At 42.1% G+C, this 24,619-nt stretch overlaps 1 protein-coding gene across 1 annotated transcript; it reads right to left on the bottom strand.

The window, feature by feature from the left end:
- Positions 1 to 1,396: 1,396 nt before the first annotated feature.
- Positions 1,397 to 24,522, bottom strand: SLC39A6 (solute carrier family 39 member 6). Its single transcript, XM_004579545.4, has 10 exons — positions 24,225 to 24,522; positions 21,906 to 22,628; positions 20,266 to 20,449; positions 19,042 to 19,211; positions 16,839 to 17,057; positions 11,678 to 11,783; positions 6,836 to 7,213; positions 5,645 to 5,725; positions 3,313 to 3,503; positions 1,397 to 2,618 (listed from the first exon to the last, which is right to left on the bottom strand). Exons 2-10 carry the CDS (start codon positions 22,617 to 22,619, stop codon positions 2,466 to 2,468), a joined length of 2,196 nt encoding a protein of 731 aa, XP_004579602.2. The 5' UTR covers positions 22,620 to 22,628; positions 24,225 to 24,522; the 3' UTR covers positions 1,397 to 2,465.
- Positions 24,523 to 24,619: the final 97 nt, after the last annotated feature.

The following is a 24,619-nucleotide window of genomic DNA, read 5'->3' as shown; positions in this document are numbered from 1 at the left end:
CAGAAGTCATTATTCCCTTGTCAAACAGGCCCTAAGCTGCTCCCACTCGAATATATTCCCAGATTTCCTTCCCTGGGTAATCGGCAGCCCTACTGTCTGCGGTTAGGGCATTCACCGCTTTCCCTTCATATCTTAAACAAACAAAAAAGCAACGAATGTGTTTGCATACTGGTATAGTAACCCAAATTTGACATTAACTAGGCCCAGAATGCCAACCTTGGCTGCTTTTCCCCAGTAGTGCAAAAAAGAAACCTATGCAGTTGCCTATAGCTGGGCAAGCACGTTTAAACATGTTAAGGATGGGGACGCCACACAGCTGTGGTGGCTAGCAGCTGTGACCAGTGAGACGTCTTTGGGTCACAAGGGGGTGCCCTCACAGTGTGCTTCTTCTGAGGGGGTTGGTCACTGAGGCTCCACCTAGCTGTTCTCTGGGCTTCCGGGATCACCCCGTGCTCCTCAGCATCCATCATGATCAGCCTCCGGAGATGACACATTGCAAGCCTGCTCCATCCTGAACTGCCATCTTCAAACTCCAAGCTCAAAGGAACCCGTTCCCTCCCATGTAACTCTTCCCAGGTTTTTAAATGTGTACTAATACACCCCATATTTGATAAATTGCTGCATTCTCTTTTCCCCTTCATTCTCTATGGAGCCACGAGTCATGACCACTTAAACCCACTGACAGGTTTAAACTGGAGGTGGGCTTATGACTTCTTTTCATTCTGGTCTGGCACACCTTCAACCTTCAGAATCTCTGAGAAAGGAGAATGTTCCAGTCTCCCAACTCTTACCGGGACACTTCCAGCTCTTTCAAGAATTTCCTTACTTTGTACTGATGTAGCAGTGGCACTAGGGCAAGTCTGTGAACTTCTGACACCGAGTACCAATTCAGGCAAAGGACAGAGCTCATCTCATTCATTCAGGCATCCCCAACCAAGAGAGCTTTTTGAGAACGTAAATGCTGGTCCTGTGGCCTCTCGGTGGGCCCTAGCATATCGTACTTATTCCTGATTCTCTCTAGAAGGCAGGATGTTAATGCTCTTTCTGCAGCTTTAGACCTTAGCTGTCAAGAAAAGAAAACGAGGGACAGCTGGAAACTAGTCACTGATCTAATTTTTGAAAGTGCCCTTAGTGGCAAAAATAAAAATTGAATACAATAGTATAAATGAATTAAGTAGTAATCTACAATTTGAATTATAATTTAAATATTCAGCTAATACAATTTCATAGAGATAGAAAATCTAGTGGCTACCAGCAGCAAAGGAGGAATAATGTTCCAGTTTTGCAAGATGAGAACCATCTGGAATCATCTGTGAACATACTCAAAACTACTGAACTGCACACTCAGAAAATGGTTAAGATGGCTAAAAGAAAAAAGAAAACCAGATGTCTGAAATTGAGCTGACATAAGGAATTTATTTTGTAGAAAAAAAAAATCTAGAGAATGCCAGACAGCCCTAGTCTGTCTATAGTACTATATATAAAATGACAATTGCTCATAATGACAACACTGAGACACCAAAGAAGTCAGATTTTACTCAATATGGTTTTACCCCAAATATAAATCCAAGTCTCAATATTCTGTTATTTTGTAGACCTGATTAGCAGTATACACAATCATATAACATTTGGCAATATCCAACTTGGTGATTACTAAATCTTCTGGAAATCTAAAAATGTACTCATTATATTCATCTGGTATATCTCTACACAAATATTTCAAAACTCCAATTTCTGGACCAAGTGGTAAACTGAATTAATTAAATTTACTTAGATTTGTTAATAAAAAGTTTTCTACACTTACACAAAGTCAAATGTACAGTGAAGTTATTGTATAAGTGCTCATTGTGTTATTACAGGGATATTAATACTCTTACACAAGTGGTTATGAATATATTCTATAATGATTTTGCCTTTTTTCTCACTTAATCTATGCTCCTTCTACATGACAGCCAATTTTGTGATGTTTTTATAAGTAATTTACACCTCCTCAATGATCAGATTCTTCTTTCTTTTCTTGTAACTTAAATTCAGTAGGAGCTTTATCGGTATCTTGGTGTTCATGCACAATTCTGAATCTTCGGCAGCGGCATTTTGTCAGATGTCCAAAATCCAATATGGGAATTACTATGTTAAATTAGTTTCAGAAAAGCTATTGAGAAATTTTCCCTGAAATACACACAATAATTCATGCCAAATCTTGTTTGTATAATAAATTGATAATATTGGTGAATTGCACATATAGCTTATATTTCCAAAATAGAATAACTTAAATAGTAAAACGTACCTTTATGCTACCAACATAACTGACTTATAAGTGTAACAAACAGCAATACTCAATACAAAAGTCACAAAATCCACTAATTTTAACTGCTCTATATCACAGTGTAACAAATTTCTCTCTGTGACCTATTCAAACTATAGACAGCAATGCTTTTTAAGCTACTTTAGCATTTATACCCTAATTAGAAATTAATACGAAACACTATTTTATGTTCAAATATAGAAATAAGTAACATAATCCCAAAGCCCAAGAGTATCCCAGCATTCTGTAGAAAGAAATATCCCCAACGGCTACATCCATGGTCACTAGCATCATTGTGTAGCATCTCAGGAACCTTAAAAAAGAAACAAGAGAGCAATATTTAAGTTTTCAGAACAATCTGCAGGACAGTATACTAGACTAGCTTTATTGGTTGCTGGGTATTCTATAGGTCAACTCCTGGAAACAAATACGCACAGATTGCGGTACAATTATACACCGACTGACTAGCTGATAAAGTCTAATGTCACACAGCATCTCCTAATGGTTTAATGAATGATCATGCATGGTGTCCTAACCAAGCAAAAATTGTTATTGGTCCTGTTTGCTCCACTTTAACATGGAAAGCTACATTGACATCTCTGTTTCAAGTAGTGTCTATATTATCTGAACTGAAGACATGGCCCAGCTATAGTTCAAAGATAGGAATTCTTGTACTATTTACAATATAATTGTAGCAATAAGATTGGCTGGGATTGATATGTAGGCTTTAGTGAAAAAAGGGTATGACTCCTTCATGAGTTAGTAAGGCCTTCTGAAGTATACAGACCATACTGACAACATGTTGTTTGTGCAAGGTGTCCCAAAGGCCTTCAGACAACTCAAGGCCTCATTACTGAGAGTCTACTGTCAGTATGAGACAGAGCTTTTTGAATACAGAATTACCTTTCAGCATATTGCATTTAACCTACATTTTTTCATAATGAAATTTTACTGAACACATTCTATATTGTTAGTCAATAATGTAAGTTGACCTCTTAAAAACTTACCATATCGACCAGAGCGACATACATAAATAAGCCAGCAGTAAGTGCAAATATCCACATAGAAACATTTTCAGCATAATGACCAATGAAAATTCCAGTTGCCATCCCAAGATATGCCAGCATGGCTGATAGAGCATTGTAGAGCACAGCTTGTTTAACAGTCATGCCAGCCTTTAGGAGAACAGCAAAGTCCCCTTCAACAACAACAACAAAAAAAGCGAGGTTAAAGAAATTATGACATCCTTTTTAAGACAGATCCAAAGGCTTTCTGGAGTTAAGTAAAATCCCTAATTTCTTTCAAGGAAAAAACATAGCCAAACAATTACCCAGGACAAAAGCAGTGTATCCGTTTTAAAGCTATTTTTTATGAGAAAATTTTTTAAGGCTTACATTTTGTCAATCAATGATAAATAGTACAAATCTACAGTTGTGCTCTGGTGTTGTCTTCAAGGAGCTTATAACTGGCAACAAAGAAAGGGGAGCACAGAAACCACACAAGAAATGATCAGCAAATGACAAAGGCAATCCTTAATTAAGAACTAATGACTCCTCCCCTCCTCCAGATACAGGAGAAATGGGAAGAAGTGGGAAAATTGGAAGCATTTGTCCCACCCTCGTTATATCTAAACCTTGACCCTCCCGACCCTAATTGGTGCTCCTCATGGGCATATATCCTTGTCAACTATATAAAGAACATCAAAAATAAAATAAAAGTTAAAATAAAAAAGAACCGATGACTGTGGTATGTGTTATGACTGACACACCAAGATGGAAATGCAGGACACGAAAGATCTAGAATGTGGAACACAGTAGAAGATGCTGAGGATGTCAATCAGTGAGCAGGCAGGTGGGAGGCACTGTTGTTTTTTAAAGATTTATTTTTATTGGGAAGTTAGAAAGAGAGACAGAAGTTAGAAAGTTAGAAAGAGAGACAGAAAGATCTTCCATCTGCTGATTCACTCCTCAAATGGCTGCAAGAGCCAGAGCTGAGCAGATCTGAAACCAGGAGCCAGGGGCCAGGATCTTCCTTCAGGTCTCCCATATGGGTACAGTGTCCCAAGGCTTTGGGCCATCCTCAGCTGCTTTCCCAGGCCATAAACAGAGAGCTGGATGGGAAGTGGAGCAGCCAGAACATGAACCAGCACCTACATGGGATCCAGGTGCTTGCAGGTAGAGAATCAGCCTGTTAAACCACTGTACTGGCCTCTTAGGCCACATTTTTTGAAATATTATTTATCTGGAAGGAAATTAATAGTGAATCAGGGAAGGAGAGATGAGAGAGAAAGAAAATTATCTTCTATCCTTTGGTTCACTTCTAGGTGGAGGCTAGGAGTCAGGAACTCATTTGAGGTCTCCCATGTCAGAGACCCAAATACTTGAGCCATCAGCTTTAACCTCCCAGGCACAAAATTAGGAAGCTGGGTTGGGAGTACCAAGAAGTTACCTGAACCAGTGGGCTTAACCCACTACATCAGAAGCGTGGCCCAGGAGAGGTTTACTGGGTGCCTGGCAGCAGCAAGAAACAAGTGAAATGATGTCAGGCAGGGCATGTGTGTGGATAAATAGTCTATGGGAAGGAAAACAAGGACATGAACTTGAACCCAAGTCAACTATGGAAGAGCAATATTCAACATACAACTCATCAAACTTCCCTTTTCTCTAGCTAGCAGGCAATTCTGTATCCCACTTTCTGTTCAAGAAAAAGATGATTCTTTCGTAGTCTATTCACAGTGAACATGATCAGTGAGGTCATTTGTAAGCCTCCATAGAAAGATAGTCGGAAGGGACGGGGGCAGGGGGACTCAGGTACATCTTTGCCAACATCATATACAGGCTACTTGGGAGGATCAAAGTTCTAGCTGGAGAGGTAAGCATTTGACTTAGTGTTAGGTGGATTTGACCTTGCAACATCTGCATCCCAATTTACAGTTCTGGATTTGAATTCTAGATTCACTTGCAATTTCCAGCTTCCTGTTAATATATACCCTAGGAAATCGCAAATGATGGCTCAAGTAGTTGAGTGTGGTCACCCACAGTGGCAATCCAGACTGAGTTCCTCATTCCAAGATTTGGCCTGGCTCAATCCCAGCTGACATGGCCATCTGGGGGCGTGAACCAGCAGACAGAAGATATCGCTCTCTTTACAATAATCAAAACAAACAAATACATAACATTTGTCTTTATCATTAAAAGGAAAAAAAAAAAGAATTCTGCTGGGAAACAATACCAGGAAGTCAGCAAACTTCTGAGAAGGCACGGAAGCTATGAAAAAGCTTGTTGGAACATTCACTAGCAAAATTTAGTGACACGAAGACAGCCTACATAGTTGTCTTACCTAATTCATGCGGCAACTCATGACAAAATACAGCAACAGAAGTACTTAAACCACTTGATAAACCTTCAGTAAAAGCAGCACCTGTGCAAAAAATATTTAGAAGAAATGACTACCTGTTTTTTGTTTTAAATTCTATTAGCATAAAAAAGGAAGTAACAGAAGCAAGTTATATTTTGGCTGTAAAAAAAATAAAACTTTTCCTATTGAACTGTGTATCATCTCCTTTTACAAAAATTTATACTACATCCTACCACGTCTAAATTTCCCCAAAGAACACAATCAAGTATGGCAGAGAAGGGAAGGTTCAGTTATATGTGAGAATGAATGGATGATCTTACATAAACTTAGAAGTAATCACCACTGTGTAAAACACAAGAATAGAAAATAAGCAGAAAAAGTTTAGAAGAAAACCGCTGTCATGAGTGGAAATGCGTCACTTGCTTCTACTTAGAATTAGACTAGGTTGCTACATTCAGTGTAAGACAGCTCCTTCCCCTTTACAAAGAGAATGCAGCACATAAACAATGATAAACCATGATTCTGCACTTGGACACTCCTTTGTCTGCCTTGGCTGCATCAAAGCCAGCCCAAACAGGAGGGCAGAACAGTAGGTGGCCAAGGAATCAAGGCTGGAGCTTGTATTAGTCTGACTGTACACAGCATGTGCCCTTGAGCAAGCAGCTTCACTTTTCCAGGCCTCAGCTACATCAGTTTAATTATTTCCATGGATCTTGCTGCCATAAATCACTAAAATTTTTAGGTAGGCTACAGCCTTGTAATCAAGGCATAATCATTAACTTAATAAAAAAAAAATTTAACTGGATTTACCAGATATGTTGAAATTTCTTTAGCATACACAAAAGATGATGGAAAAGATAATTTTACCTTAGGTAAAGGAACATCAAAATATATGGGGGAAATATTCACCCATACTCCACATGAGTTAAATCCTGATCTCACAAACGAAGAATTTTCAACATTAACAGTTCAGATAATGACTAAGCACATTTCCAAAGCATTTACTTGCATCTAAAATTTTTGAATACTTTAGTATTTAAATACTCAGACAACACTTTGATAATCGGAAAGTTGCAGAGATTCTTACCTAAACTAAGCTATTCTCAGATTTGACTAGGTGTTTAGTGTGACATTTTTAGGCAATCGATCAGTGAGAATTATGCAGACACATACCAATGGCTAGGCCATCGCTGAAGTTGTGTAGACCATCACCCATTATCACCATCCAGGCCAATGTGGCAATGCCGGCGTCTTTCAGTTCCTCCCGCGAGTAGCGCTGACTGTGACTGTGGGGGTGGTGGTTTTGGTGGTGGTGATGATGGAGAATATGATGGTAGTCATGATGGTGGTGAATGAGATCATCAGACTGGCCGAGCGTATCATGGAAATGGGAGTGGCATTTATTCTTGCACCCTCGGGGTACATATTCATTGTAGACTTCCTGTGGGTGGGCATGAGCTATCATGACCTCTTCTTCTTCCAAGATGGCTGGCTGTTGAGAATCAAAGTGGGAGGGTTCTTGTGTGTCCGCTTGTAAATAACCTTCAGGTCCTAGGAATAAACATACAGGACATTGGGACAAAGTCAGAATACTTGCTAATAAACCTGGACACATGATGAATATTTTCATCGGCCAAGTCAACAATAGATCTCAGAGCGTGGTAACTCACACCTGTAGAACTAGACATCAGAGTATTGTTCAATTTTAGACACAGAAGTTGAATATATTTATGGGATACCACGCCATGCTTCAATACAAGTATAATGCCAGTCAGGACAAACATCTGTTTCCTAAAACATTTAGCATTTCTTTATGATGAAAATATGCAATCTTATAGTTATTCTCCTTTTAAAGGGAAAAAATACGGTATATTGCACCTTACTGGGCAACAGAGCAGTAGAGCTTATTCCTACTTAGCCATAACTTAGTGCCTACCAATCAATCTTTCCTCACTCCTTTCTGCAACTCTGTCCCATCCCAGCATCTGGGAGCAATTACTATACTATTAGCTTTCATTATAGTGTAACTAATGGAAAACATTAAGATATTAACAAATTTTAAAAACGGAATTGTCTTGTATATGGATGGATTTTAAATGTTAACTTTCAATAACTACTCCCTAGCTTCTCCCTTAATTTTTCTGACTTTCCATACTTACTAAAAAAATTTTTAAAAGATTTACTTGAAAATAGAATTAAGTAGCTGGACTCTATGTTTGGTATAAGTTTGCAAGGAAAGAATCTTGATTGAATTTGAACTGTAATACTACACCAAGGTGGAGGAATCCACCAGGGGGGAGGGGCGTGGGGAGGGGTGGGGGGATTCCCAGAGCCTATGAAACTGTCACATAATGCATAATAATTAATAAAAAAAAAGTCAAAAAAAAAAAAAAAGAAAGAAAATAGAATTAGAGAGAGAGAGAGAGAGAGAGAGAGAAAGGGAGACAGAAAGAGGAAGAGGGAGAGTTATCTTCCATTTGCCAGTTCATTCCTAAATGGCCACACACCTAGGGCTGACATAGGCCAAAGTCAGGAGTCTGGAACGCCATCTGGATTTTCCATGTTGGTTGCAAGGGCTCAGGTCCTGGGTTACTTTTCACTGATTTCCTAGGCCACTAGCAAAGATGTGGGTGAGAGATGGAACAGCCAGGACACGATCAGGGACGAAGGGAATGAAGGCACCACAGGAGGCAGTTCTGCCTGCTATACCACAAAACTGCTCCCATCCTAATACTCCGAAAGATGACTTTTCTTACCATAAAATAAGCACATATTTATTTTAGGAAGAATTTTATTATTAATTTTTCTCCAAAACATTATTTACAATGTTTATTTCAGAGAAATGTTAAAAGCAGGAGTAAAAAAATATAGCATTCTGCCATACAACTTTTTGGAAAAAAAATCTAAGAAAAAAACCACAAATCTGAATTATGCTATCATTATGAAGAAGCATTTATTATCTATTTGTGCAAGGAAAAGTTAACTACCACCGAAAGGCTGTTATTCTTTGGTTCCATATACTTTTTTGGAGAGCATCTGTGATCCTGTAATTCAGTTCTAGAGCAGTAATTTTCTCCCATGATTATACACTTCACCAGAATTCATTAAAAAAGTCAAAGAGGGTCTGGCACAGTAGCCGAGCAGTTAGAGTCCTCATCTTGCATGCACTGGGATCCCATATGGGCACTGGTTATAACACTGGTGGCCCCATTTCCCACCAAGCTCCCTGTTTGTGGCCTGGGAAATCAATTGAGGATGGCCCAACGAGGGAGACCTGGAAGAAGCTCCAAGATCCTTGCTTCTGATTGGCTCAGCTTCAGCCGTAGTGGCAATTTGGGGAAGTGAGTCAGTGAATGGATCTTCCTCCCTGCTTCCTTCTCTCTGTATATCTGACTTTCCAATACAAATAAGTAAATCTTGGGCCCAGCGTGGTGGCTTAGCAGCTAAAGACCTTGCATTGAACGTGCCAGGATCCCATATGGGTGCCGGTTCTAATCCTGGCAGCTCCACCTCCCTTCCAGCTCCCTGTTTGTGACCTGGGAAAGCAGTCGAGGATGGCCCAAAGCCTTGGGACCCTGCACCCGCGTGGGAGACCTGGAGGAAGTTCCAGGCTCCTGGCTTTTTTTTTTTTTTTTAAAGATTTATTCATTTTTATTACAGCCAGATATACACAGAGGAGGAGAGACAGAGAGGAAGATCTTCCGTCCGATGATTCACTCCCCAAGTGAACCGCAACGGGCCGATGCTACACCCGATCCGAAGCCGGGAACCTGGAACCTCTTCCGGGTCTCCCACGCGGGTGCAGTGTCCCAATGCACTGGGCCGTCCTCGACTGCTTTCCCAGGCCACAAGCAGGGAGCTGGATGGGAAGTGGAGCTGCCGGGATTAGAACCGGCGCCCATATGGGATCCCGGGGCTTTCAAGGCGAGGACCTTAGCCGCTAGGCCACGCCGCCGGGCCCCAGGCTCCTGGCTTTTGACCAGCGCAGCACCAGCTGTTGTGGCTCACTTGGAGAGTAAATCATCAGACGGAAGATCTTCCTTCCTGTCTCTCTTTGTCTCTGTATATCTGATTTTCTAATAAAAACAATATAAATCTTAAAAAACAACAAAAAAAGCCAAAGAGGAAAGATATAAAGGAACATGAGTAAAAACGCTTTATTTACTCTTAAGAGAAAAATAGTATGCTGGGGGCCCAGTGCAATGGCTCAGTGACTAAATCCATGCCTTGCATTTTCCAGGATCCCATATGGGTAACAGTTCATGTCCCAGCTGCTCTACTTCCCACCCAGCCTCCTGCTTCTGGCCTGAGAAAGTAGAGGATGGCCTAAGACCTTGGGAATCCTGCACCCACGTGAGAGTACAAGAAGCTCCTTCCTCCCAGTTTTGGATAGGCTCAGCTCTGGCTTCTGTGGACACCTGGTGAGTGAACCAGCAGATGGAAGATCTTTCTCTCGCTCCTCTCTGTAAATCTGCCTTTCCAATAAAAATGAATAAATCTTAAAAAAAAAATAGTATGTGGAAGAAACAGGGTGGACAGGAAACCTTACAAACAGGAAATTGTAACAACCTGATTTTCTACCTTCAGTCACCAATTATTAAGCACCAGGCTGTGTTGGGCAGCCCAGCAGGCACTGGGAGAAGGAAGCACAGAAGTATCTGCCTTCAAGAAGCTATGCTCTTATGGTCAGACTGCCACTTAGCAAGAAACACACTGGTAGGAAGAGTTCACGCGAAAGTTTGGGAGGGGAATGTCCCTGAGAGAAGGGACAAACAAGGACAAGGCAATGAGAGCAGCCTGGTGTCAGAGGCTGAAAGGAGGGCCAGTGAGGCTCTGGAGCAGGGTGACTAACAGGTGATAGCGGGTGGGCAGCATGTGATTTCCAAGGTCACGGTGAAGAGTCTGAATCTTCACTGAGTCTGCCCAAAGACAAATGCCAAGCTTTCAGTCCAATTTAGGGAAAATATTAACACTAACTGTAGAAAAATGCTAGAAAGAACAGTAGCCAAACTCTACTAGCAAGAGACACACCATACAATGAGTCACTGAAAAGGACACAATGCCAGGAGGAGGTATTCCTCTTCAAAGAAAAAAGCTTGATCATGACTGACTAGAAAAACTCCAAATGAGAGGCAACCAAATACATCTGATCCTAGATTGTACTCTCAGTTAATTTCTTGGTATGTGGTATGGTTTAAAAAGAACATAACAAAACAAAAAGTTGGGGCATACATTTTGTGTAGTAGTTAAGTCATTGCTTGGGAGGCCTGTATCCCATATTGGAATACCTAGTCCAAGTCTCTTGTAATCCTCTACTTGTAATCCAGCTTCTTGTTAAAGCAGAGGCAGTGGATGATGGATTATGCATCAGACGCTCAGGAATCCAGCACCCATGTTTGAGACCTGGACTGAGTTCTGGGTTCTGGCCTGGCCTAGTCCTGGATATTGCAGGCATTTGAAGAGTGAACCACATCATGAAAGAGCTCTCTCTCTTTGCCTTTCAAATAAAATGAAAACAAGTAAGAACTTAGAATAAAAATTGTATAAACCAGAGAATGATGCTGTATTGAAATAAGCTTCCTGGTTCTGACAACTGCACTGTGGGTATATAAGGCAATGTCCTTTTTCTTAGGGAACACACATTCTAGTATCTGAGTGAAGAAGCATCATGTCTATTATTCATTCTAAAGTGATTCAGAAAAAAATACATATGCATGTGTAGATAGAGGGAAATAAATGAACGTGGCAAAGCAACTGAGGCATCTGAGTGATGGCGAGTTGCAAATTCTTTGCACAATTTTTAACAATTTTTTTCTATGTGTGAATTTTCCAAAGAAAATACAAAAAAAGAAATGAAAATACATGCAGAGATAACCTATTATCACTTTTTAAAAAGTTACAGATTATTGAAAAAAACAGACGGACAGGGTTTCATCTCTTTTAGATGGCTCACGTTGCTGCTAAGACCCCAGCAACGCTTTCCCTCTGGCTCCCAGATCCAACACAAGGACTTACGATCATCTGGATCTACTTTCTCTTCATTAGCTGAAAGTTGAGATTCGTATTTGGATAACTGCTTCTTAATCTCCACATCATCATCGCTTTCAGGTTTTTTTTGATTCTAAAATGGCAAGGGAAACCAACACTTAACACTAGCTGATTTGCTTATGTATACAGCTCTAAATAAGCATGCAAGCAAAATGATATGGAAAAAGACAGAAGAAAGGATCCCTACAGAAACAAAAGCCATCCAAGGTAATAGAAAAATTACCCATAGGAAAAAATTACAGATTACTGGGCCCGGTGCCGTGGCCTAGCGGCTAAAGTGCTTGTCTTGAATGCGCCGGGATCCCATATGGGCGCTGGTTCTAATCCTGGCAGCTCTACTTCCCATCCAGCTCCCTGCTTGTGGCCTGGGAAAGCAGTCAAAGCCCAATGCTTTGGGATCCTGCACCCGTGTGGGAGACCCGGAGGAGGTTCCTGGCCCCATTGCGGTCACTTGGGGAGTGAATCTTTGGACAGAAGAGCTTTCTCTCTGTCTCTCCTCCTCTTTTTTAAAGATGTATTTATTTTTATTACAAAGTCAGATATACAGGAGGAGAGACAGAGAGGAAGCTCTTCTGTCCAATGATTTACTCCCCAAGTGAGCCACAATAGCCAGTGCTGTGCCAATCCGAAGCTGGGAACCAGGAACCTCTTCCAGGTCTCCCACGCGGGTGCAGGGTCCCAAAGCTTTGCGCCGTCCTCGACTGCTTTCCCAGGCCACAAGCAGGGAGCTGGATGGGAAGTGGAGCTGCCGGGATTAGAACCGGCGCCCATATGGGATCCCGGGGTGTGTAAGGTGAGGACTTAGCTGCTAGGTCACGCCGCCGGGCCCAAAATAAATAAATCTTTAAAAAATATTACAGATTACTTTACATGAATGTAACCATGGCTGTTTAAGTGTGGTCTATTTTTTTTTTTTAAAGATTTCTTTTTTCATTTGAAAGGAAGTGTTGGAGAGACGTCTTTGATTTCCTATTGCACTCCCCAGATGGCCACAATGGTTGGAGGTTGGCCAGGCCAGACCGAAGCCAGGGCCCAGGAGCTTTTTCCAGACCTCCCAGGTGGGTGCAGGAATCCAAGTATATGCACCATCTTATGCTGCTTTTCCAGGAGTATTTTCAGGGAGCATGATACGAAGTGGAGCATCTGGGTCTTGAACCAGTGCCAAGATGGGATGGTCTTAAAACAGTATGGTTTAAAAACAGCAGCACAGCATCCCCTGGACAAGCCTGTGAAAAATGCATACTAGTAGGGGCTGGTGCCATGGTACAGTAGGCCAAGCTTCTGCAATTGGCATCAATATCCCATATAGGTGCTGGTTTGAGTGCCAGCTGCTCCACCTCTGATTCAGCTTCCTACTATGACCTGGGACAGCAGTGGAGGATGGCTTAACTCCTTGGGTCCCTGCACCTTTGTCGCAGATCTGGGGGAAGCCTCTAGCTTCAAATTAGCTCAACTCTTGCTTTTGCAACATCTTGGGAATTAACCAGTAGATATAAGATCTCTCTTTTTCTCTCTATAACTCTGCCTTCCAAATAAAAATAAAATACATCTTTTGGCAGGTCACACCCTAGACGTAAGCAATCAGAAGAGATTTTAACTAATCCTGGGCAACTCAAACACATCTGAACACTGAGAAGCTCTACTTTAGGTCATCCATTTAGAACCAGCTAGGTGCATTTTCTTCAGGTATTCTGTCATCTGGCTATCAACTTTTTGGCCTCTGTTATGCCTCTTTCAGGTACTGAAATTTTATTCCTTTCATACTTTTTATAAACTACAACCAATCATGTTTTAGTCAGCTTTCTGTTAATGTGCACCGTAGGAGGTTCCAGAAAAGGCTCAAGTCACTAGGTTCCTGCTACCTGCTTGAGAGGCCTGAGTGCATTCCCAGCTCCAGCCCCAACTCATTCTGTGCCATTGCAGGGATCTGGGAGGGAACCAGTGCACAGAAGCCTTCTATCTCACTCAAAAGAAACACTATTACCATGTTCTTTCTTTTTAAGCAAGTCTTTATTAGTTTTGAATTTATCTTGAGGTTTTTAAAATTTTGTTTTATAAATCATCCTGAATACTGTGCTTGAGAGATTATTTTTATCTGAGTCCTAGCAACATTTATGTTGCATAAAGGTCACCAAACAATAGTGCCCATGGACAATCTGCTTACGCAGAGTATTTCAAATGAGGTAAAGTATCAGACAAATAATAGACTGCTTATTTGTGGTAATTCTGATTATGACTTAAATAATTACTATAGGACCCAAGGTTTTATTCTAGCTCTAGCAAAAGTTTAAGACATCTACTGCTTCTTAGAGGCTACGACCAAACACATAGACAAATACCACTTATGCCTAGTCTAATGTGTCAGTGAAAGTATTTAAATATTTATGAAAATAAATGAATTTAGAGTATTTTTTGAAATTTTATTTTAATTAACAAATAATTATATATAATTATAGGATGAATTGGGGAGGTCTTATAACTTCTATTTGATGCCTCATTTCTCATTAGGCAATGATTCCAGAATCTACAATGCAACCAATTCCTTCATTCTGTAGGTTTTGGGGCCTATAAAGCCCTCCATGGGAAGTTCTGTTGGTACAATACTAAACAGTATCTGTATCTTAGTGCTTGCCTACCTTTCACAGGCTGAAGGAATTTACACAGAAAATGATTGTATGTGTCTGACTGAAAAGTGATACATTTCACAAAGGGAAAGCACACAATGCTAATAGAGGGTTAAAAACAAGACCCAAATGAGTTTCAGTGCAACTTCCTTGAACAAATGTGACATTTACAGCAGGGCCCTGAGGTGAGCAGGAGTTTGCTGGGAAATGGTGCAGGAAATGGTATCCCACAAGGGCACATGAGCAGGGCCCAGAAGCAAGAAGCTGTCAACGCTGCCCACAACTGAAAAAAAGCACAAGGTACGTGGGCCCTAAAAGCCAGAGGAAAGGTGGCTAAAGGGAAGACTGGGGCAGCTGAAGAGATCAGACAACCAAGGAAGAGTAGTGGACTTCATTTTAAAATCAATGTGAAAGACTTTATGTGACGGTGTACAATCTCATCATATTTTCATGTACACAAATCGCTGTCTGCTCCGTGAAAACTAGACTGGCAAAGGAACAAAACAAAATAACATGGCTAAGTCAGTGAGGAGGCAACTGCCGTCACTCAAGTGGGAGATAAACATGGCCTCGACAGGAATGACACCAAGAAAAATGGAAAAAATTGGAGACCATAACATTTTAAATACAATTTGGCCAGGTATTGGGAAAAGGAGGATGTCACAGACATTTTTCCAATTTCCAGAATGAACAACAACCTGTGCTAGTTAAAGAAGCAGGTTTGAAGTTGAGGATTCTAAGGGTCTAATTGGATAAACAGGTATGAGATGGAACACCAATTTGAACAGAGATCTTAGGTGGACCTATATAGCATATGACTTAAACTAATGAAACACAAACTCTCCCAGTAATACTGGATGGGTCCTCAGCAAAAATGCCAAATAAAATGCCCTGTTATAGACAGGCCTGGAGAGCTCCTGTCACCATCTAATGAGCAGTAATGGTTTTTTTTTTGAGAGCGAATCAGTGAGACTAAAAACTACTAAGTAACTAATACTATAATCGGGATGAGCACACATTGTTTTCAAAACTTCCGTAGGAAGTCATTATCTAGAAATTATGATTGCTTGCTGTTCCATGTCTTACATACTCAATAAATATTATCACTCATCTATTATGTTACAGAGAGTACTCCAGGTACTGGAGATAGAGTAATAAACAGACAGGAAGGTACTGGCTTTTAAAAGCTTATATTCTAGCAGACATTATTTCAGGGCAGAAATCATCAACCTTCACTGACTGCAACCCATACTAACATAAGTAATTTATACAAAGTAAGATATGCAATTTATGCTTGCTTCCAAAAATATTGGTCATGACACAAATTGATTTCACAACTCATTAATTACTTAGTTATAAGCTACAGTGTGGGGAGTGGGAAGCTGTTTCATGCCAGGTGAGGAGAATCCGTTCTTGAGAGCCACAGGTTGAAGAAAAGGTATTTTTGAATTCACTTTGTAACTAAACTGGAAAAAAAAAAAAAGAAGTCTCCAAGGCCTCTAAAGCTCAATCACTGCTTCTTAAGACTGGAATAATTAAGCTAGATCCTCCAACCAGCCCAAAGCCGGCAGTGGCCAAAAGCACAGCACACAACACGACTTTTAGGCTAAGAGTGCGTTTTGATGTTACTGCTTCCATCTAAATTTGGGTCCACTGAACAGAGGGTTCAAGCTTAGGAGCTTAGGAGTTAAGAGATTCTTAGAGACCATAAAATTGTACGACACATAAGCAGGTCACTACCTTGTTCCCACATGCACTCCTGCTTCCCACGGAAAGCTCAGCCAGTAGCAGGAATCAACCACATGAGGTTTCAAACCTCTTCATGCCAGTTATACTTGTTACTGTGATTGCACAATTTAATTACATGTTGCTCAAACTATAAAACCATGGTGAGAAGCTACTTCAACAAACATGTAAACTGAACGCTTTTAAACAATTCAGAGGTGAGCTGACTAAAAACAGGACCACCAAATTATACAAGGCAAGCATTGCATGAATCTTTATAATTTCCAAAATCCAGATTCTACACACAGAATGACCTTATAAGTGTGTAATTTTCAACTTTAGAGAAATCAGACTGAAACTGTAGATGAACTGTAGTATGACCCTAAAAAGAGAAATAAGGAAGGTGGGGAGAGGGCGTGCAGGACTAAAAAAGGAGGACACGCAATTTCAAATCAAAGAAAATCCTGGTTGACACCAATGAGCACAGTGAGTATACAGACACTTTAAGTTAAACTATAATAACGTTTTTAAGTTTCCTTCCAATGGTCTTTTGACCACAGGCAATGGGAAAGCATTTTTATCAGAAATAAGGAGCATATTACTATTCTTGCCCAATTTACAAAAGTCAAGCCTATGAAAGGCACACGTCTTTTGAAACAGAATATTCAGGTACTTAGTGAACAATCACAATCAATCACAACAATTAGTCATAGCCACCAATCTATACTGAGGATGTCCCCAGGATGCTCCTGGTAAGTACTTGGTATACTTTTCCTTACCTTTTTCTTTTTATCTTTAAATTGTTTGATCAATGTGAGTACATGCTCAACCAGAAACATGAAATACAAGCCTCCTAGAGCTGTCAGACCCTTCCACGTGGAGTCAAAATAGGGGCTTTCTTCTATGTGTTGAGAAGACAGGTGACTGAAGAGTGGTCCTCTTTTCATTTCCATTGCTGGTTCTTCATGGCTATGACTATGGTGGTGACTTGCATGAGACTAAATGCAAAAAGACACCGAACTCAGAAGATTCCTTAGTTTCAATTAACACATTGGAAAAACTGGCCAGGACAGTAAGGTTAAAATTTGAAATCCTTCAGAATCTGGCAATCAACGAGCCCTTAATTTAATTATAATTCTAGAATTGAGAGTTTAGAACATAAAAAAATGAACAGCAGCCAGCTAACTATCGGGAGCTTAATGTATATAACGCGCTGTGGCATTTTACAGATTGGTCTAGACAGTTTTAATTCCTCTGCTCACCTGCAGAATGTGTATACATACAAAGCAACAGGGAACTGCCAGACTTCACACGCATATAATACCCACTGCTTATATTCTCCACTAAAAAGCCCAAATCAGGTAGTGACAGGCCAAGCAAGGTACCCAAGACCCTGATGCCCCGCCTGAGAAGCCCCCAGTACAGTGCCATAGTCACTACTGCTACTGCACTGATGCTAGGGCGTCAGTTGGAGCACACTAACAGAGGTGAGGACTGGGGATCTCAGAGGAAATTCCATGTACACTCAGCTCTGTGTACCAGGTATTCTAGATATGTCACCTGGTGGCTGGTGGCAGGAGAGCCTGTCACAGCAACATTCTTTCAAGGCCCGGCATAGTAGCCTAGCAGCTAAAGTCCTTACCTTGCACATGCTGGGATTCCTTGTGGACGCCATTTCTAATCCTAGCAGCCCCACTTTCCATCCAGCTTCCTGTTTGGGAAAGTAGTTGAGGATGGCCCAAAGCCTTGGGACCCTGCATCCGGGTGGGAGACCCAGAAGAGGCTCCTGGCTCCTGGCTTCGGTCAGCAGAGCTCTGTCTGTTATGGCCGCTTGGGGAGTGAATCAATGGATTAATCTTCTCTGTATATCTGACTTTCCAATAAAAATAAAACAAATCTTTAAAAAAAAAAAGAAAGAAAAGACCCTTTTACTGCTTTCCCAGGCCAGAGGCAGGGAGCTGAATGGGAAGTAGATTTGCCGGGTCATAAACCAGCACCCATATGAGATCTTGGTGCTTGCAGGGGGAGAATTAGCCAATTGGACCATCGTGCTGGGTCCAGAAAGACTATTTTCTTTCACTGATAAAAGGAACATGAGATTTGTCCTACTTCAAATATTTAATGAAAAATTTTAAATGAAGTAAACTCACTTTATCTAAGTTGTTTAAGAGTTTCTTGGATCACGAAGTGTGAATCTCTACATACATACACACATAAAAACCTGAAAAACCTCTGAGTATATGATGAGTCATATATTTTATTCCTATAGCAATTGCATTAACAGGCTAAGAGATAAGTAGAGGACTTGAACTTCTAGTCTCCTACAGCATAATATTTGAGCAGAATTTGTCTACTTTCACTTAGTGGGTTCCAGACAGTTAAGTTACTCTGAATTTAGTAAATATTCTTAAATATACAAACAAAATAGATGCACATACGTTAATATCCAGCACAAAGTTGTAGCTTTCAGCTATCGAATGTATTTTAAAACTTACTTTTCTAAATCAAAATTTTTTAAGATTTATTTATTTTTATTGGAAAGGCAGATTTACAGAGAGGAGGAGAGACAGAGAAAGATCTTCTGTCCGATGATTCACTCCCCAAGTGACCTCAATGGCTGGAGCTGAGCCAATCTGAAGCCAGGAGCCAGGAGCTCTTCAGGGTCTCCCACACGGGTGCAGGGTCCCAAGGCTTCTGGCCGTCCTCAACTGCTTTCTCAGGCTATAAGCAGGGAGCTGGATGGGAAGTGGGGCCGCCGGGATTAGAACCGGCGACCATATGGGATCCCGGGGCATGCAAGGCGAGGACTTTAACCACTGAGCTATTGCACCAGGTCCCCTAAATCAAATTTCTAACATACTGATATAAACAATTCTAGTGTAAAATGTCTAGCATAATGAAACTAATCTAGTAACATTTAAAAAAAGAAAAACCTCTATGTTGAAGGATAAAATAAATAACAAGACAACTGAGTGTACTTACATGAGGAAGAAGGTGTAAAAAAGCATCACCACTTAATGTCCCAACAGCCAGTGCCACAAGGAAACTCAGGAGAAATTTGAAAAATACACGGTTCATGAGAGGCACTAAGATAACTCCCAGCAAAGACAGGAAGCTGATGATGGAAATGGCTATAAATCCACCAACCCAGGCTGTCAAACACAACAGAAAAGCAAATCATACAATTGGTAACTGTTAAAAGAAAGACTTTTGGAAAGAAGCTAAAGCAATGAGTTCAATGTAAATAGTATGGTGGTAATAGCTGTTGACTCAAATGAACAGTCTGGTGCTTCAGGGTGCCCAATGTGAGAAGATCAACCATGAGAAATCCTTTCAAGGTCGGGGCGGAGAGAGGAAGAGTTACCAAGGATGAACTCCAGTAATTCGGAAATCGAACTTCTAGACTCTGCTAATAACTAAATTACGAGGACGAAGTTAAAAGAGGGAAGTGCAAGAGACAGAAAGCAGGAATTCAATGCTTTCCTCAGTATTTCTTCCTTATTGCATCTTTCGAGCAATGAGACTCTACACTATGGCAAGGCTTTTCCTGCTGTCACTCATCAGTAAGAACATACCAGAATTAGGTTCCTAACTTCAGAGGTGAATCATGCCCTTCTTCCCAGTATGACAATATAAAAATCTAAAATGTCAAATTTCAGGTTTTTTTTTTTTTAATTTATTTGAAAGGTAGAGTAACAGAGGGGTGGTGGTAGACTGAGATCTTGGTACACTTCCCAAATGCTTAAAACAGCTGGAATTGGGTCCAACAGAAGTCAGGTGTAAGGAATGCCATTCAGGTTTCCTATGTGGGTGGCAAGGAACCCAAGTACTTGGGCCATCTTCTGCTGGCTTCTCAAGTTAAACAGTAGGAAGCGAGATGAGAAGTGGAGTGGTCAGGACACAAACCAGCATGTTGATATGGGATACACACATCCCAAGCAGTGGATTAACCCATGATAATCTGAAGTGATTCTGAAATGCTCTCTGGGATGACTTCAAACAAATCCTAACCTAAGTTTTAGTTTCTATTCTTTATTTTAAACTTGGAGTCACACACACTTGGTTTCTTCCTTCACATTCAGGGCAGGAAACACTAAGAAGACATTTGAAACTAAGCTAAAAAATAAAGAGGCTGATGATGCAAATATAAGAGAAAAATAGAACATAGACTTATCACTTGAAGTTATTTTTACATAAAAGTTATACCTATTTGTAAGGAATAGGTCTTTGGAGGGATTTCAGCCTTCTTTTCGCTCGTTGTATGAATCAAACAAGATCTAGCGTCGATTTGATTGATGATGGCTGGGCAGAGGTAGTTGAATTCTGTTGCATTCAGCAGAACCTGGATGCCTATGCCATGTGAGGTAAGCAGCTTGGATGCATTGAAACACTAAGGAAACAAAGCAGTGAAAATCAAACACCAGGCATTCCCACCAGAGAATCCAAGAGTAGTTGGATGACAACATCCTTTCCTACCTCAAGCTATGCCTTCATTTAAGCTAACACAAACTAGAAAGTTACTTTTGTTTTGAGAACTTTGGAACTTGCTGCAAGCTCCCTGGAAGTACTATGTCACTATGGTACTATCTCATCCTCTTCTGCCTGTTTCTTAGGAAAAGCTCTTACATCACTACTCACCTAAGGGGAAAGCCTCCTGTGAACAAGCCTGGGGATGAATGGAGATTCACAAGCCTGTTAACGCATTGTATAAACCGATTAAGGAAATGAGCTTTAATTTTGAAATGGGATTCATTAAAGATTGAGAAACATGTTGTTTCAAGATTAACGCTATCCTACGTGGCCTGGACAAGTCCAGGACATGTTCTTTCAGCACAGACCCTACCTGGAAAAACCTAGCTCAGAATGGTCCACATACCTGGCAAAGAAACGTTCTACAATGAGAGAATATGAAATTATTTGGATTGCTCTTGCGGAGGGCAAGGCTGCTAATAAAACAAACCTGCACTGGCAGGCATATGTGTTCAACAATTTAATTGCATGACAAGCCAGGTTGGAAAAGAAGCTCCCTTATGCAACTTCAAGCCCCTCTCCCCTGCTTGCAAACCAAACAGCCTGCCTGTAGTACCTGTTTCCCACATTCTGACTGATACCCCCACAGGTTCTCAGCCAGCATTACTTAGGACAGACTTCATCATCCCTGGTGTTGCTAGGTCTATGATCATTAGCAGGAATGGGCTAGGATGAGTACAGTCACGTCCTCCTTTGAAGCACTGAAGTTATGATTAAGGCATTCTACCTAATACTGTGGTCCTGACATTTTTCAATCAAGGCGAACTTTGGATACTGTAGAAGTTTATTTTAGAAAAAGCTAATAAATGTTGAACGTGACATCCCAGACTTTTCACCTGCCCAGGACCTAGTTCGTGGTGGTAGCTCCAATGGCAATCTCTAGAAAGTCATTGTGATCTTTGCTAAGGAGATGCTCTGCTCTTCTTAGCATTCTTCGGGATTTCTGACCATGCCTTTCCCTAAAATGTGGATTCTAATGCCTGATTTTCCCATTTTCTGATTTTGAGTGATAATATTCACCTTTAATGTCTTCCACCAAAAAACAAAAACTCACTTGCTATCTTCCTGTAAATATTTTACATTTACATTACAAAAAAAGTTTAGCAGGCAGCAGTTCTCTTTCCAAAGAACTATCACCCAAAGATAAGGAAAGCTTATGACGTAGCAAGAACACCTTGATAGAGAAGCTGGACAAATCTGCTTTTCAATAACATCACTGTCCTATTTTCACTCTATGCCCCTTATAACCAGAAGCACAGTGGCAATCACAGAACTGATAAGCAGCTGCAGAACATAACCAACAGCATTTGTCTTACCTCCTGCGTATTTTCCTGTGTGTTTCTGGAATATATAAAGCCTCTTCTGGGCTCACTCACAGATTCGTTGCCTTTCCTCCCAGCCCTCCGGCTGACCCGGCTCTTCTGTGTGATGCTGGGTGGAGTGGACCTGCTTCCATCTTTGGGGAGGGGTTTTCCAGGTTTTAGAGTTTCGATTGTCTCCAGAAAGTGAGTTCCTTCTGACACAGTGTTGTACACAGTGGAGGTCACTTCACTCACACCCTCCTTGATGTTCTGCTTCCGCTCCGCCCGCTCTTGCCGGTGAGATCCTTTTCCGGGGCTGTGTTTAGGCTCCTTACCTGAACTCTCAGAGTCCCGCTCGGGGCAAAGGGCTTTGCGATGATTTTTATTGGAAGCAGCACGGTTACGGTGAGAGTGACGGCTGCGGTCTGAGTGATGGTCATGATCATGATGGATGTGGATTCTTTTCATCTTGTCTATGCCTATATTCTGAAGCAATTTCTTGAATCCTTCCACAGACAGGGAATTATTTTCCCCATAGCGGTGGAAAAGTTGCTGCAGATGATGTCGTCGGGTAGTAACTGCCAAGTCAATGTTAATGCCGGATTCCCAGCTGGGCTGACTTTTCTCAGTGGTCTGAGGGAAAGCAACTGCTGATTCCAGTTCATGAAGCGGATGTGTGAAGGAAAAGGCCAAAGTCAGGATCAGGAGAACAGACAAATTCCTCGCCATCGGACCTTCCTGGAAAAGAGGGGAAACAATTCTTGAACTCACTGCTAGAAACTATACAAACTAAGAAACCTCAAGCTAGAAATAGATGAGTGATGTTTAAACAGATAATCGTGGTCCACAGAGTATTAGTTGGTGTGATGATATAGAGGACTCGACACCTAAATCCTGCCGTAGCATTGTGAAAACACAAAAAGCAAATGTGGAATAGCTGAGGGCTGCGAATGGAACAAGCCTGGTAACGCCAAAGGTGAGAGAGTGGCAGAGCCAGCCACGTGGTCAAAGCCACACTGGCAACAAATTAGACTTAGAACAGTGAATCCACACAAAACAAACCCATCCCCAATGACTGTTCCACACCAAGAAAGGTAGAGGTGATCATTTCAGAATTTACCTTGAACATTTTTCCTTAAACAAATTTACTTTCATTTTATAGGAATTCAAGCAAGGTTCCTTTCCAGCCAATCTCCTTTAAGGCACTTAATTTTGCCAGTTTTACGAATCCCTGGGATTGTTCTCTATGCATACTCAAATAGATGTGTTTTTTTAGCTAAACAAATGGAAACATTCCCCACCCTTCGACAATGAATGAACTGGACATGTTTTCAAATCAGTACAGATTTACCTTGTTCTTTTAAGTACATAACAGTTCAACCTCATTAAAAACGACATTATTTTCATGCGGTCGAGCCTCCTGCCCCAAAGAATAGTACAAGTGATAGAACCAGGTTGCTCCAGTACTCTTGTTTAGTTCCCTGCACTATCCATCACCACCAGGGAAACCCTCGCAGACTCCTACTCATTCCCACTGCAGAGACTAGAAGACCAAAGTTTTAGCAGAGGAACTGTGGCTTGAAAGGCAGAAGCAGAGCACGGCATAGTCAGACAAGAGAATACATGAATAGCTCGGGGACTAGCCAATGTCCAGCAACCAGTGCTGGACAGTGATGACTAAAGTCGTATTGTCTCCTGCAAAGTCCTAGCAGTGGGGCAAGCTAGTTCTATTACTTTCTTCTTCGGAGCACGAGGCTCCAGTATTCACCAAGTCAACGGGAAAACCCGAAATACCTATTCTACTGGGTGAACCAGGGGACCCCACGAGTGAATGTGGAAGTACTGGTTACACTCGTGTGTTGCACCATCATGGGCGCAGTGAAGAATGCAGGTCTGCACTTAACATTGAGCTAACACTCCTGCAAAAACAACTTCCAGGGCCTGAGGTTTGGAGAACTGAATAGGGTCAAGGGAATCTCGAGCCATCCTTCCTGGAAAGAGGCGGGGACGAGCCCAAGGGATGCGATCGGCCAGTGCCCACGAAAGGCCTTGGCGCCAAGGGAGTGGCCAGCAACGGAAAAGATGGCAAGGTGTTTTCCTTCCCAGGGCTCTTAGAAACACGCCGCTAGTACCTTCTTTAAATTCGCCACACAAAGTACAGATGTCTCCTGCAAGTCTTCCCTCCCTCCAGCCCCCGAAGCCCATTTGGGCGCCCCATTTTTGGGATGCCCGGCTCTCCAGGGCGAAGGGGCATCCCCACTCTGCAACCCGCTCGGCCTCCGCTGAGCCCCCTTGCCCGTCCTGAGCCCCACACCCGAGGCCTGTGGGACTCACCTCTGGGCGGCCTCGCCGTCCCACGGCCCAAACCCGCGCGCGCAGGCTCGGCGCCCCGCGGACGGTACCGGGGGGCTCCGGAGGGGCTCGTGCTGAGCTCTCCAAGAAAGCTCTCCACGGCCCGGGGAGGCGGCCCTCGCATCCGCCCCGCCGGCCCTCAGCCCGGCCGCGCCGCAGCGCCCTCGAGTTCCCGGAGGAGGAGGACAATCGGTAATGACTGAACCGCGCGCGGCGCGCTCAGCCTGGACCACCGCCTCCTGCAGCCGGCAGCCCCGGGCATGCGCAGTGCAGCCCCGGAGCGCCGGCTCTGCACGCGGCTCGGGGAGCCGGGCTCGCCGAGGTGGGAGCAGTGGGCGCGGTCTGAGGGCCCAGACAGCGCCTCGGCGTCGCTGCTC

The sequence above is a fragment of the Ochotona princeps genome, chromosome 18 (genome assembly GCF_030435755.1).
Source record: "Ochotona princeps isolate mOchPri1 chromosome 18, mOchPri1.hap1, whole genome shotgun sequence".
Classification (NCBI taxonomy): domain Eukaryota; kingdom Metazoa; phylum Chordata; class Mammalia; order Lagomorpha; family Ochotonidae; genus Ochotona; species Ochotona princeps.
This window is presented reverse-complemented; position numbering and strand designations above follow the sequence as displayed.

Coding starts and splice junctions, on each gene's coding strand:
- SLC39A6 (XM_004579545.4), bottom strand. CDS start 22,619: ATGGCGAGGAATTTGTCTGTTCTCCTGATCCTGACTTTGGCCTTTTCC. Junction 19,212..20,265: donor GACCTATTCCTTACAAATAG/GTATAACTTTTA, acceptor TGTGTTTGACAG/CCTGGGTTGGTGGATTTATA. Junction 7,214..11,677: donor GAAAGTAGATCCAGATGATC/GTAAGTCCTTGT, acceptor GTTTATTCCTAG/GACCTGAAGGTTATTTACAA.